We start from the raw sequence: 15,572 nt of genomic DNA, 5'->3' as shown, positions 1-15,572 counted from the left end.
GCTTCGGTAGATAGAACAACATAAATCAGCATCTGATGCCAAATCTTTCACACAAAATCCCCAGACCAACCATAAGCCTCAGGCCAGCGGTGTTCCTGAGCACAAAATCCCAGCTTGTATTTGGGCGATTGATGTTTTTCACTGGACTAGAAGGTAACAAGTCCCCCACCCACTCCTGTCCAAGCATGTCTAGGAAGATTACAGAAAAACATCTCTCCTTCTTACCACATAGTGGGGCTCTGGATTTGGCTGTTTATCTCCAGTCTCAAGGCCTAAGATGATTATTCTGATAAACTGGAATGAATCTTGCAGCAGAAGGGGAGCTAGCACTAGCCATGCTGATTTATCACCCTTTTCAGCCCAGTTGGGTTCCAAGAGAATAAATCTTGCTTGCCTCTGGCTAGGTACCCGCAATCATGCCACGGACCATGACTTTCATATCTCATTAACTCTGAATTACTCAGTCTGGGGCTGAGCTGAGAGGTAATTTAAAATGGCAAAAGGGGAAAAATGTTCTGATTTAGATCTGATAGAGACTGGATTAAGTCCTCCCATTTTTCAGGGCTTAAATGTGAGCTTTGCGGAGTGGGAGCACCTGCGGGTTGGACCGGACTCTGGTGAAGACCGGGGTCAAACACATGCTCCAAAGGTCTGGAGGTCCCACCTCATACCCACAATGTGGCAGGGGCTGAGTTTCTCGGGGAAGCAGTCCATTAAAAATCACCATTCTCTAGAGTGTAAATTATCACAACCCTTTAGGGTGGCACTTTGGCAGGACACATTAAATGAAAAAGGCTTATGCCCTCTGACCCAGACATTTCACCACAGACACACTTGGACATGTTCAAGAGGATGTATACAAGATGTTCACTGGGCCGTACTTGCAAATACTGGAAAGCCAGAGGCAAACCAAAGAGCCCATCAATAGGGGAATGCCTTGGGAGGGGCATCAGTGTAGAAGAAAAGAAGCCTCCATTAAAGAGAATGAGGTGCAAGGAGGCCCATGATATATTACACAGTAAAAGCAAATAAATAAAGCAAAGTAAGGAATAGCTTCATGCAAAGTGTGCTCCTACTTAAAAAAAAAAAAAATTATTTGGAGATTAAATTGAAACCACTATTTTTTTGCCTCCATCCTCAGCATCTTAATATGTAAGGCATGCCTCTTTATCAGCAATCACATGGTCTCTGCTGTTTGAGCTACTTTCAATATCCCACAATAAATTTCACATCCAGCCCGGCCTGATATTTTAGTCTCTCTGATCAGGCCTTCTTGCTGGGATGACGACTGGTGCTCAGCTCATGTTCCTGCATTGCCACGAAGACTACTGGGTTGGGGGGCCCTGGGGGGCGGAGAAGAGAAGGCTTTTCTCTGCAGGAATCTGCCTGGTTCTCATCTTTGGAAAGGACATAGAAACCAGGCCCTCTTGGCTTTGAATCACCTGTACCACGTGCAGAAGTGAGCTGTCTTCCCTGCACCCACAGATCTAAATTGCATGAGTATGTGGGAGGCAGCAGGCATGGGATTTATTGTGCTTTAAGAGCAGAAAGCCCTTAACCTGACATTCAAGGCCCCAGGCCATCTGGTCCCACGTTAGTCAGAAATAAAATATGCTACAGTAACGTATAAACCCCAAATCACAGTGGCTTAATATAACAAGGATTTATCTGTCCCTCACAAAAAGTCGGGTGCTGACTCTACACAGTGACTCACAGATCCAGGCTGTTACGTCTTGAGGCTCTGCCGTCTTGACATGTGGCATCCACTGTCGCTGCAAAGGAGAAGGGAGACCTGGAGAGGCCTCTGTGCTCTTAAGTGCCTCAGCCCAGAGGTCACTCCTACGAGTCCATTGGTCAGAACTGTCATGTGGTCCTGACCTAAACCCAAGGGAGATTGGAAAACAGAGCCTTCTAGGTCCCAGGAAAAAAACACTGCGTACTGGTCACCTTGTCTTGACTCAAGATCCCAACATACCTTTATCTCACACTCGCTTCCTTGCTCCTCACCTGTGACGCCCAGCCTCCCCCACCCTGATATCCCCATCAGGGAAGGAAGACCAGACTCCAGCCTCCAGACAGGTGGGATACTAGTTTCCTGCTGACACTATCCATTTGTTCGCCCATTCACTCAGCCAACACTGACTGTGCACTGATAATAGTCCAAGCACTGTGCTCGGCCCGAGGAAACAGTAACGAGCAAGAGACAGTCTCTGCCCTCCTGAAGCTTACAGTCCAGGGGCCTGCTTTTTCCATCTCTGTCTTCTCAGCCCTACTGGGCTCTGCTATCCTATCTCTTCCCACCTCCCGTTGTGAGTGGGTCATAACCCAGGGCCTGGCACAAGACAAACACTCAAACGTGAGAGGCCAGAAATAGCAGCCACCAAATTTCTATAGGAATGCTGACAGGTTGCTCTTTACATTCCAGTCTATTCATACTGTTTCACTACACCTGTCCCTAAAAGGCTCAATTTCCAGCCCCTCTTCCTCACTTAGAGGGTCCTGTTGGTAAACAGAGCATAAGGAAACCAAAAGATTTAACAGGAGTTGAAGCTTCTCATGCAGTTCTTGATATTGTTTCCTTTGGGGCTTGAGAAAAATCTGGTCTCCTTTAATGTGGGGAGATCTGAGGCTCCTTGAGGGAGTTCCGGGACCTTATAGCAAATACATTGACACAACAAATCAAGAATAAAGAGTGAGAAGTATTGTTAATACTTATGGACTCACTTCCTACAGGTATCTGCTCAGACTTCATTCCCCCGAGAGGCCCTTCCAGACCACTATAAATATAAAAACACCATTTCCGTCATTCTCCCTTCCTTTACTCTGCTTCATTTTTCCTCAAGCATTTATCACAATAAACAGTAAGCCTGTTCCAGATTTCGGAGCCCCAGCCCAATGAGCATGCCACTGCCCATCCTATCACCGAGGGCACAGACTAAATCTGTGTGGTAGGTGCCTGGAAGACAGAGAATGGGCTGCATTCTCCTACGCACTCTCCCCAGCGCCTAGCTCAGAGTCTGGAAACATACACACTGCCTAAATATGCTTCTGGACTGAATGAATTTTACACAACACAGGACGGGAGGGAGACCGTTGGGACGTATGCTTCTGTATCTCAACTTTGTAAATCATGTTAAACGTCAGGATTTCTGTAGGCACTTGTTTATAAATAAAATTAGATTCATCCAAAATTGAGTTATTCTTCATGGTCGGTTAGTTATTACTGGGAATTTAAAAGCACTTATTTGGATAATATTCAGGTCATTTGGAGTCGGCATCTTCTAAAAGTTGGACCCATTATAGATAAACACCCATGCTGGGCTCCAGGCATAAAAGCTAGCAATATGGTTCATTTCCTAGAACATCTGATGAAAGGACAACTCCTTCCTCCATCCCCTAAATATAGCCTTTCTCTAAACAAAATATCCAATACATAGCATGAGATTGCATTTGTGTCCCAACATGGGTTTCTGTTAACATACCTCATGCTGCTTTTAAAAATCAGATAGATTGGCTAAATCCTTTTAAGAAAATTAGGCAAGCAAAGATGCCATTAGTTCTAGAAACCCATCACATACATAGCAGAAGCTAGTAATTATTTTTAAGGACATTCTTTTTTATAATGCTTGTCATTTCTGGGTATTAGCTCAAACAGCCAGAACTTGGAACCTCTTTAGGAGATGCCCTGAGTATCAAAGATAATATAACTCATCACAAAATTTGCCGGTGGTTTTTATCTTCCATTCAATTCACTTGTCAGTTTTATATATGATGACCATATAATTTACTGCCCCAAAAAAGACATTTAGGCGGGTGAAAAGGGCTCAACTAATATGAATAATGATGTCAGCACAACAAACTGAGCATGCCTTTATATCTGATAAAATATAGCTTCCCTGTGAGCCACGTCCTGAGCCAGACTCTGTGGTAAGTGTGCTCAATGCTGGGAAGCAAGCATGGAAAGAAACATTGCAGCTAGATCAGGGATCAGTAAACTTTTTCTTAAAGGACCAGGTAGTAAATATTTAACTTTCAGGGACCAAGAGGCCTCACACTAAAGATATTATGTAGGTACCTACATAACCATTTAAAATGTAACCATTTAAAAATGTAAAAGCTCTTCTTAGCAGTTGCTCGAATTTGGCTAATGGATCAAAGTTTGCCAACCTCTGAGCTAGAGCATTATAGATATTAAATACAGAGCTGAGAAGTTTGGATTTAATTCTGAGGCCAGCAGTTGCCAGCAGTATATTTTAGGAGTAAAAACATGTCCTCAAAGGGAAGCGTCTATGGAAGCCCAATATATATGCAAAACAGATAAAAATGGGTCTGCTGTGTTTGATATGGGAATGAGATGCAGCAAGCACATCTCTCACCCCCAGTGGGTCCCCCCTGAGGGGTCCTACTGATCACAGTTTAAAAACCACACCACAGTCAGGGGTGCTATTAAAGACCTCTGAGGAGAGTGGGAAAGTGATCATAGCTGTGTTTTACAACAATCAGTCTGGGCACAGTATGACCAGGAGGCAAAATGCCCAGGGCAGAGGCACCAGAGAGGAGGGTCTTGCGGGGAAAGCACAGAGTAAGGGATGTTTCTGAAACAGGCCACAGAGACACAGATGTGGGTCTCAAGGGTCCCTAAGGCTTCCAGGCAGGGCCAGCCTCACAGGCCTGAGGCCTGACCCTCAGAGGGCCACCCCCCCCACCCCCCTTGCTTCTTATGTTCCTCTGTCACTGTCTTGAAAGTCTCAGCAATCTTCCCACCAGGGCCCTGCATTTTCATTTGCACAGGGTCCCACGGATTACACCAGTCTTGCGCCCAGGGATGACTCGTAGGACACTAAGCACATGGGTCTGCACCTTCCTCCCACAGCCCTGGCCAGGGGTACTCTACAACATCCCTGGGGACGAACACTCTCTAGACAAAGCCTAGGCACCTGATAGCACTTTCTCAGAGTCTCAGGTCACCCCCCCAATGGTGACGCTCTGTCCCCTCACAGGCACTGCTCTGGCTTCTGCACCAGACACACCATACCAGCCATAGCTGATTCACCCCACCTCCAAGTCTCTGGGTTACCAACTCCAGCCAAACCCTTACAGGCTGCCTGGTGCCCAGTGGGAATATCACTGAGTGGCCTCTGCCTCCTGTTGACCAGTAACCCATCATAGATTTCAACTCCTCAGGCCCCCTTTGGGTTGGACTCCACCAGAAGCAGACACTGAGATAAGGATTCAGATACAAGGATGCTCAGGAGGGAGTGAGGCAAGGAGACAGTGGTGAGGAAACAGCCAGTAGGGATGTGAGCTACCATGGTGAGTAGCTGGGGGAGCCCCTGCAGCCTGTGATTATACCTGAGGACTTCTCCCCCTGATGGGCCAACAAGCTGGGGTATTTATCATCACCTCCATCCTTCCCCAGAAAGGCTGGTGGGCCCAGAGGTGGGCCACATATCCTCTGTGGCCGGAGACCGCCCTCATGCAGAGAGGGACACAAAGCTGCCCACCACCCACCAGAACTGCCTGTGGGCAGCCTCTCAGTGGGCCAGGGAGCTCCAAGTGTGGTGCTACCAGCATTTGCTCCACCATCAAAGCCACTATAAAGGAAAAATACAGATTTGGAGAAGAAGGTAGACTTGAGAGCACTCCAACTATGAGAGCATATCTTCAGCTGGTCATTCAAAAAACTCCCAGAACACCTGTTCCACGCCAAAGTTCTACTTGTATGCAGAGCACAGTTCTACAGATCGAATTTACAACCAGCTGGTGCTGACCCAGTCCAGGAAGGAAATGGACGTGCTCGTCCACTGGAGGCCAGAACCACCTTCCCCTAGTTTCTTACCAGCAATTCCCCTCCTAGCTATGTGCCCAAGAGAACTGAAAATCCCAGCCCACACAAAAACCTGTATATGAATGCTCATAAAAGCATTACTTTCAGTAGCCCAAAAATAGAAACAACCTAAATGTCTATCAACTAATGAAAGAATAAATAACAACGGGTATATCCATACAATAGATAATTATTTGGAAATAAAAAGGAATGAACCTCTGGTAGATGCTATCTCATGAATGAACCTCGAGAACATTAAGCTAAGGACACAAAGCCAATAGCAAAGGGGCACATATTAGAAGAGTCCATTTACATGAAATTCTGAGATAGGCAAATCTATGGAGTCAGAAAGTCAATTAATGGTTGCCAGGGGCCTGGGGGAGACAGAAGACAAAGGAGCAGTGAGGACCTTCTGACAAAAGGTTTCTTTTGGGGGTGGTGAACACATTCTAAAATCAACTGTGATGATGGCTGTATAGGGTTTGTTTGTTTTTTAAGATTTTATTTATTTATTTTAGAGAGAGAACATAAGAATGGAGGGGAGCGAGAGAGGGAGAAGCAGCCTCTCTGCTGAGCAAGGAACCCAACACTACTAGGCTCGATCCCAGGATCCTAAAGTCATGATCTGAGCCAAAGGTAAATGTTTAACCAACAAAGCCACCCAGGTGCCTGATGGCTGCACAGCTTTAAAAACATACTAAAAGGGTCACCTGGGTGGCTCAGTCAGTTGAGCACCTGACTCTTGATTTTGGTTTGGGTTATTGTCTCAGAGTCCTCAGATAGAGCCCTTAGATAGAGTCCAAGACTCTGCACCCAGTGGGGAGCCTGCTTGAAGATTCCCTCTGGCCCTCCCTCCCACAAGAGTACTTGTGCACTCTCTCTCACTCTCTCTCTCTCTGAATAAATAAAAATTTTTAAAAATTAAAAACATACTTAAAAAAAACCCTGAATTGCGCATTTTTAGATGAATTGTGCAGTATGTGATTTATATCTCAAAAAAGCTATTTAAAGACATAACATGATGTTCTAGTATAAATAAGCAAATTGACAATAGCACTGCCTCCCAGAGAGCCCAGCTCCATAAGGAGAGAGGACACCAAACAGCAAATGTGATAAATCAATTTTATAATGTTGTCATGGAGGGTGACCAGTGCTGGGAGAAAGTCACAGGCAGAGTGTGGAGGCACAGAATCCAGGGTGGCAGGGAAAGCCACAGTTTTAAATATGACAGTCAGGGCAGGTGTCATTGAGCAAAGGCTCAAGAATTGGCCATGAGGACATCTGGGGACAAGCATTCTAGGCAGAGGGCCCAGCCAGGGCAAAGGCCTGGAGGCCACGGCATGCAGCATGTTGGAGGAACAGCTCCAGTCCAGCTAGAGCACCATGTGGGAGGGCAGTCGAGGTCAGAGAGGAACCTGGGGTTCCTGGGGGCCCCTTCAGGCTGAGGGAGTATGGAGCCTTGCCACGGCTCAGATCGGATGTGCAGCCTCAAAAGGAAGCTGTCTCTTCCCATCAGTGGCTGGTCCAGCTGGAGACCAGGGCTCTGAGCAGAGGATCCAGGTCACTCAAGCCCACCCAGACGGGGGGCGGGGGGGGGTATTATATGGTGGGGATTTGCCAAGCTCCAGACCCAAAAAGCAAAAATGAGAAGTCAGGAAACAGCAGGCTAACAGGAAACTGCAATTTCACCATCTAATAACCCAGCATGTTTGTGATTTTCAGGTTCCAATTTTTGAATCGTCACGGTCAATTACAGGTCACAAATGATTTCCAAAGTGGGCTGCCCAGGAAGATGGTTGTGCAAATCCATTTTCTGTGGCCTTCCCACTCCAGGACTGCTCAGAGCACGTGGAGCCAGAGCTGGGGGAAGAACAGGCTAGAACGGGCCTGGGGGCCCCAAGTGGTGTTCCAGCCAGCTTTGCTGCATAGGCACAGTGTAACCTTGGCCTGGTCACCTCACCCTCCCCACCCCCAGCCTCTCCTTACAGGGAAGGCTAGACCTGACTCACCTCCCAAGGATGCTGTGAGACACCCCACTAAAAAGGACAGTGGGAAACACCAAATTCCACCCCAACCACGTGCGTGTCCTGAGTGAGCTCCTTCAGTCCTTTTAACAGCTGTAAGATATAATTTGCATACCAAAAATACACTCATTCTAAATGTATGATTTAATGATTTCTAGTGAACTTATAGAATTGTGCAACCATCACCACAATCCAATTTTAGAATATTTCCATCACCTTAAAAGGAAATCTCCAGAGTAATCCTTTGAGGTTAGGGTTCCATACATAATAACTTTGATGCCCTATAAAAACAAAAGAGAAAAATTGCAATTAAGTTCAATCACATGAAACTGCCATTTTTATAGGTTAAAAATGTCTAAATATTGGAAGCTTCATGTAGGTTAACCTTTTCTAAAAAAGAACACTTACAAACAGTACAGCAAAATTATAGTTTGCATATTAACTCCTATACAATATATGATTGCCTGTGAATTAATTGCCCATTGTGAATTATACATTATTTTTTTTAAAGATTTTATTTATTTGAGAGAGAGAAAGAGATCAAGCACAAGTGGGTAGAGGGGCAGAGGGAGAAGCAAACTCCCCACTGAGTAGGGAGCCCAACGCAGGCCTCGATCCCAGGACCCTGAAATCAGGACCTGAGCCAAAGACAGATGCTTAACTGACTGAGCCACCCAGGCATCCCATATACATTCCATTATTATACAGAAAACTACGTATGTTGGATTTTGTAGGTGGTTTAAGGGATTTGGGATTTTTCAAGGGAGAAATTTTGACTGTACTGTTTTCACCTTAGGCATGGTTCTTGACACTCTCAAGCCAGCATCTTCATTTGCAGTTGGGAAAAATGAAGCTTGGAAAGCACTCCCACATGGTCAGCTACCCCCTACCGCTCCAAGAAATATAAGTAAAACTTTGTAAGTGGAAACACCTTGCATTTATAGTGTAAGAGAATTATGGTTTGTACTTTGTCATTATTTTGCATGCTCACTTTGTTTCGACAGGGGAGGGCTCTCCATCCCCTATGAGAGCCTAAGGTCCAAGGAGAGAGATGCCAGGCTTTCTTTAATATCTATCTCCCCCATGCTTGGCTGTATCATTCTTGGCATATATTACATACTCAATAAATATTAAATAAATAAAACATGATAGGGAGAAAAGACTCCAATTCATAACTCCCTTGCTACTTCCCCCCCTCCAATGGCATCATAGTAGATACTAAAAGTTTGTGAGAACATGATTGCATCCACATGTCCAGAAGGCTAGTATATCAACACTAGCAGATCCATTCTGAGCCAACTCTCTATCACCTTCTGGAAGGGATAAGATACTTTCATTTGCAGAGAACCCACAACAGTCAACCCTCCAGCACCAAAGTCAGAAGTTTCCAGTCCCAAACCTGGGGAAGAAAATGAGAAGCAGCAGTACAAAGGGCTCCACTCCTCACCAGTCACCTGCTGTCTTCACCGGGTTGGAGGCCAGACCCCCCAGCCAAGGAAAGATCAGGAAAAAATGCACAGAGAAGCAGGGACACTGAGGCCGAAGCTGATGCAGATGCTCCCAGTTGGGCTTTCCAGAGCTTACAGACAACAGAGATCTGTGTAGATGGAGGGTGGGGATGTGGGTGCAGAGTGGGGGCAGTATTACTGCTTGAAGCCCAGGTGGGTTTCTACAATCCCACGGGGAGAAGATACTATAATCTCTCCTCCCACCAACAGGAAGAGGTGTCACCAATCTAACCTAAGACATTGAATGTGGATGATAGTGGACAGGGTTACTGTGTTAAAACATGTGTGCATGGTTTCAGGGACAGGCCCAGCTTCAACTAGATTCTGCATTAAGAGGTCAGTCAACTTCTCCACTCCTAACAAAGCAATAAGAGGTCAGTCAACTTCTCCACTCCAAACAAAGCAATCTCACATTGGGTGTCTGCTTCTAGCACGGAATTCCCCCAAGGCGCCCATGTAGCAAGGGGAGGTGACTGACATTTCTAGGTTCATGACGCTATGCTCAGTGTCCAGTACATGGCACAGCTCTGCCCACAGAAAGCACTCAATACTCACTGGTGGAATGAGCACTTATTATGCCCAGCAGTCCTACTCGAGGAGGGTCATCTCCATTTTCACAGATTAGGAAACTGAGGCTCAAAGAGAAAGTGGAAAAACAGCTTTGTTGATGCCAAAGCCATTTTCAACAAACTGCCCTGTTCCTATGGATTAGAGACAAGAGGAGGGAGTGAGGATATAAAGAGGATTGGTGGGGACAAAGAAAGATAAAGGAAAGGAGGAAGAAGCTACCAGAATTCAAAGAATTAAATTCCTATTTGGATTAAGTTGTGGTGTGGGGGGTGGGGTGGTATGCCATTCTGGTGGATAAATGTGTGTGCTGACTATTGTCAAGAAATGAGCATGACATACTTTTTGTTTCTTCCTCTGCCATGGCAACTGGAAAGCTTAGAATCAGATTTATTTGCTTGAGTAAGAACCAGCTCCAGAGTCTGGAACACCTATTCCTGCTTCCTTCCCAGAGAAGCTGTTTTCTGATTTATGTTTTTCTCTGTCCCACGGAAACACCCAGTCCCTGCCCCAAACCTGAAGCAGCCTGAAGGAGTGTTCACCTATTGTATTAATTGGCCTATTCCTTGATTCCTTATATTTCACTAGCTCCACACTGATCATGGGAGTAATATTAACCATAATTAGGCATCATAAGGATAATGATTTCATTAAAACGCCTTTAATAGGCTCGGACATGTGCAAGGAAAGGTATTACACAACACAGTCAAATACTTTATCACCTTGTGATAATTGGAATCGTTGAATTACAGTAACAGAGCAACCAAAGGTAATTTCCTATTTGGCCAAAGCCGTCTGGCCTCCCCCAGGCCTCCAATTATCATATTTCTTCTTGGAATCAGGTCTCCCATCCGCCCAGAAGCTGATGCAAGCTCCAAGTTATTAAGGTGGACTCTGAGCTTGCACGGGAGCTGTGAAGTTCTAATTTTCTCATTACCCAACCTCATCTGTCAGCTATTTACTGGCGAGCCAGCCCTGTTCTTTAGTTCAGGTGATAAATAGGCATAAACAGCTTAGTGAGCAGAGAGGCAAATAAACATTTGAAAATGATCAGGCCCTGAGAATCTCCTATCAGATAGTGTTTTGGGTCAGAGATAACCGGAGCAAGCCACGGAATGAAAAATGGAGAAAAGGCTAACCAAATCTGCCCTCTTTCACTCAGAATCGCAATGACAGCAAGAGCCAATTTCTTCTACTACGTGGAGTCTCAGATGGTTCTTTAGACAGTGCTGTCAGGCTCCACAAAATAAGCTAGTATCAGGAGAATCGTTTACACTATGCACATTCATTCATTCATTCTCTTTAATGAGATCATAGTGGCATGTTACAAGCCCTGTGTAAGTGTTAGCTACCAGCTTCTGTTCACTCACATGAATGACTTGGGGCTTGCTTTGAGCCAAGTAACACAACAAACATCAAAGGTGCCATTGTGAATTCAACAGACATGATCATTGCCCTCAAGTTACTCCCTATTAGGGACTGATTGTGTCCCCCTCCCCCAAATCACATGCTGACGCTTAATCCCCAATTTAATGGTATTTGGAGATGGGGCCTTTGGGGTGATTAGGTCATGAAGGTGGAGCCCTCAGGAATGAGTTTGGTACCCCCCCCCCCCACGTGAAAAAACAGCAAGAACACAATCGTTATGCCACAAACCAAGTCTGCGGACACCTTGATCTTAGACTTTCCAGCCTCCAGAACCGTAAGAAAAACATTTGTTGTTTAAACCAATCTATGGTATTTTTGTTTAGCAGCTCAAATGGAGTAAGATGCTCAGAGTCTGGTAGGGTACAGTTACTATATAAGTCATCCTACATATATTGGCATTATTTCCATTATGATGAATGTAATGAAGAATAAGTACAGGTGCCTTGAGAAGCTAGAAGTAGGAACCTGACCTCATCTGGTATAGAAGAGGTCAGCAAATGTCTCCCTGAGGAGTAGTCTTTAGACTAAGACTCAGAAGTTGGTAGGCAAAGAGGTAGGAGGAAGAGTACTTCAGAAATAGGGAGTAGCATGTATGAAAGCTCTTAGGAGGAAAGAGCGTGGTGTAATAAGCAAGGAAAGGGACAGTTTGGCTAGAACTTACTGAGCTCTGATGGGAAGTGATGGACACAAGGTTGTACATGCCTTGGAGCATGTGATAAGAGTGTGCATGTATTCTCTGAGCAATGAGCAGCCATTGAAGAACTTAAAGATTTGCTGACTGAGCGATCATGATCTGTTGGACTTCTGAACTGACCAGTAGCCAATCTAACCAGAAATATTTATTTAGAAACACAGATATGAAAACTGCTTATGATGCGATGGGAAAATCCTAAGAAATCTCCCACTACTGAATTATTTTAAAAAGAAAAGTTTGGCCAAAGCATAAGGTTCAGCAGAGAATTGGAGAAGGATAAGGTGGAAGCCTTGCAATTTAAAATACTAAAGCAAGGGACCTAGACTTTTTTTCTTTTAGACAGGAGAGAAGAGGGGCAGAGGGCAGGGAGAAACTAACCTTCATTGATTGTCTCTCATCTGCCAGGCATTACGCTGGATGTTTTATGCATAGATGATCTCATTTGATCATCAAAACTCTCAGACATTAATTTAAGCTGCTCTACTCAATCACTCTCATATCATCAAACTTTTCAGTTTTGAACACTGAGACGTAGAGATATTTTAAAAATTGTCCAAACTGAGCTCAAGGTGCCAAGCATGGTCTTCCCATCCTCACCTTCTTCTACAACATTCTAGCACTGTCCTCATCCTTGCTGCCACATAGATAGACCCAACCACACACCTCTGCAGATACAAGTGCTCACCTCCAGAACCTTGGCTGAGGGGATCTGGTCCCACAGTTAGGAGAGGTGATTGAGACTCCTACTGAGAAGCTGAACTAAATGAGCCAGAGTATAGACCAGCTAAGAGATGATAGGAGTTCAAAACCCAAGTTTGAGCCATGCAGGTCAATGCTGAATTTGTTAGGGGCAGAATAGCCCATCTACACAGAGAGGCAGCTGGTCAGGGCATAGCGATATGCAGAGCAAAGGCAGTGCAGTCTCATTTGGACACAAGGGCAAACTTTTTTTTTTTAATGGCTACTGTGGTAAATGTTATGTATAATTTATCACTATTAAAAGTGGTTTTTTAAAGAGTAAGAGAAGCACCTGGGCAGCTCAGTGGCTGAGCGTCTGCCTTTGGCTCAGGTCGTGATCCCGGGGAGCTGGGATCGAGTCCCGCATCAGGCTCCCTGCAGGGAGCCTGCTTCTCCCTCTGCCTATGTGTCTGCTTCTCTCTCTTTGTCTCTCATGAATAAATAGATAACATCTTTAAAAAAAGAGAGAGAGTAAAAGACTTCATCTATTCATTTATTTACTCATGGATTCCCAAGTGCCTAAAACAGTGCCTGGAAATTAATAGACATTCAATAAATATCTGTTAAATGAATAAACGCCAGAAAATTCCACAGTTTTTGCAGATACCAAACAGAAGCAGATTGAAAGCACAGAATTTAGAATTCTCTCTCTCCAACCACCGAGTGGTCCACCTAGGAATAGAGTACATGAGACTGAAAAGACTGTAGGAGACATGGTACTCCTGGCTCATTTTAAAGTGTAGCTTTTTCCTGGCACAGGCAGGGAAGAATGTTACAAGCCTGAGTAAAGAAAAAGTAAAAACTGCAATAAAAATTTTAATTAAAAAAATTCATGGAGGAAAAAAGAAAATTTCTGCAGAAAAAAATATTCACTGAAGTAGATTAAAAAAAAAAAAAATACCAGAAGCTTTCCTAGGATGTAAGAGGGAAAGACAATGACAAAAATTATAAGAAAGAAGATCGTAGAAATGGAGGACAGAGAATGGCAATGCAAACACACAGAAAACTTATTTACTTCCAAATCAGGTAGGACAGAAGCAATAGTAAGAAGGGGGAAAAAAAAAAAAGAGTAGAATGTTAACCCAAACTAGAGAGATAATCAGTAAGATTATAATTATATCTACATTTTCTATGTCTGATTTCAAAAGTCAGTTGAAAGACATAAATACCTAGATACAATTTGGGAAATTTTGCAACATGGGAATTTTAGACTCAGAAAAATTGTGATTTTTTTTAGCATAGAAGCAACAGGAAAACATTCTCAACCAAGAACTGAGAAAATGTGCCACCATGTGTCCTTCTGGAATTAAACTTGAGATGAACCCTAACTAGTCAAGACATGATATAAACCTAACAACTCAGCATTGGAGAAATCAAAGTAGAAAAGGATAATGGTGAGTTTTGCAATCAATTAAAAAGGAGAAATGTCTAAATGATGCTTGCAAATCTGTTTCTAAAACAATGCAAAGGTCAAAAACTGTTCCTAAATATGAATAACCAATTGCAAGACCCTAAATCATGTTAATAAGCCCAAAAAAGTTAAAGGTAAGATAAAATATGCTTACAATGTGTATTAAGTAGAAAACACTCAAAAAATACATTTTCTCGTTTGGTCGTAAAATTAGAAAACCATCGGTTAAAGAATGCTTTTGAAAACTTAATAAAAACCACTACTCTAATTAAAATACATCCTCCAAAATAACATTTTTAAAATGTAAATAGCATTCTACACTAAAAAATAATGCAAGGAGAAACAACGAGGCATAAAAATTAAAAGTATAAGACAAAACTTAAGAAGTAATATGAAATGGCTTGAACAGTAAATGTCAATGTGTTAAATCCCACTATTAAAAGACAAAAATTCTCAAATTAAGTCAAAGACAAAATCCAATTATAGAATTTTCAAAAGACACAAATGAAGTGTTTTTTTATATTAAACATTAAAAGGGCAAATGTGTGTTAGGCACATGCAAATTTTCCAAGCGCAATTACAACACTCACATCAGATAAAGTAAATTCAAGGCACAAAAATATATTAAACAGGATAGTCAAGATTGTCAGATACTGATAAAGCCTAGGCTTCATAATGAAGATACCACTGTCGTGTCTTAGTCTCTGTTTTCCTGGAAGAACATGGGACAAAGGCTCAAATTTAGGGACATAGAACATTACAAAAATTGACCATAGCCTGGACCAAAGCAAGTGTCAACAAATTTCTAAAGATTAAAATCATGCAAAGTAAGGTCTCTATCCTTATAGTAAAATTAAACTTGAAATCAGGAACAAATAATAGCAAGAAATTCCCATATGTTAAAAATAATATGCTTTTAAACAACCCATGAGTCACAAGAAAAAAAGATCACTAAGGAAATGAGAAAATATTTTTATTTATTTTTAAATATTTTATTTATTTATTCATGAGAGACACACAGAGAGGCAGAGATATAGGCAGAGGGAGAAGCAGGTTCCTCACAGAGAGCCCAATGTGGACTCGATCCAGGGACTCGATCACATCCTGAGCAGAAGGCAGATGCTCAACCACTGAGCCACCCAGGCATCCCCAAATATTTTTATTTAAATCATAATGAAAATATACCAAAATTTGAGGGCTGTCACTAAAGCCATGCATATATTAGGGGGAAAAAAAACACAGGCAGAAAATCAATGAGCAAAGGATTCAATATCAAAAATTTGGGAAAAGAAGAGCAGGTTAAACCTGAAAAAAATGCAAGGAAGAAAATAAAGTTAAGTGCAAAAAATAGTACAACTAAAAAGTAGAATGCTAT

The 15,572-nt window shown here is 43.2% G+C and overlaps 1 protein-coding gene across 50 annotated transcripts in view; it reads right to left on the bottom strand.

Annotated features, from left to right (window-relative positions):
* LOC144298368 (uncharacterized) overlaps nt 1-15,572 on the bottom strand; it is a 234,434-nt gene that overhangs the window by 154,864 nt on the left and 63,998 nt on the right. For 22 of the 50 annotated variants that reach the window (XR_013365345.1, XR_013365343.1, XR_013365335.1 and 19 more), the window contains exons 2-3: nt 8,068-8,132; nt 7,837-7,944 (exon numbers count right to left, since the gene is read on the bottom strand). The exons of 11 other annotated variants lie outside the window; for them this stretch is intronic. Coding sequence is in view for 2 of the 39 variants with exons in the window: in XM_077873209.1 (XP_077729335.1) it covers nt 8,068-8,132; nt 8,643-8,651 (74 nt within the window). In the remaining 37 variants the exon portion in view is untranslated. Of the gene's footprint in view, nt 1-1,714; nt 1,773-7,836; nt 7,945-8,067; nt 8,133-8,642; nt 8,908-15,572 lie in introns of those variants that run through there. 17 more of the 50 variants (XR_013365357.1, XR_013365359.1, XR_013365358.1 and 14 more) reach the window with 4 other exon arrangements.

The sequence above is a fragment of the Canis aureus genome, chromosome 26 (genome assembly GCF_053574225.1).
Source record: "Canis aureus isolate CA01 chromosome 26, VMU_Caureus_v.1.0, whole genome shotgun sequence".
Classification (NCBI taxonomy): domain Eukaryota; kingdom Metazoa; phylum Chordata; class Mammalia; order Carnivora; family Canidae; genus Canis; species Canis aureus.
The sequence above is the reverse complement of the archived record's forward strand: the minus strand, read 5'-3'. Positions and strand labels throughout refer to the sequence as shown.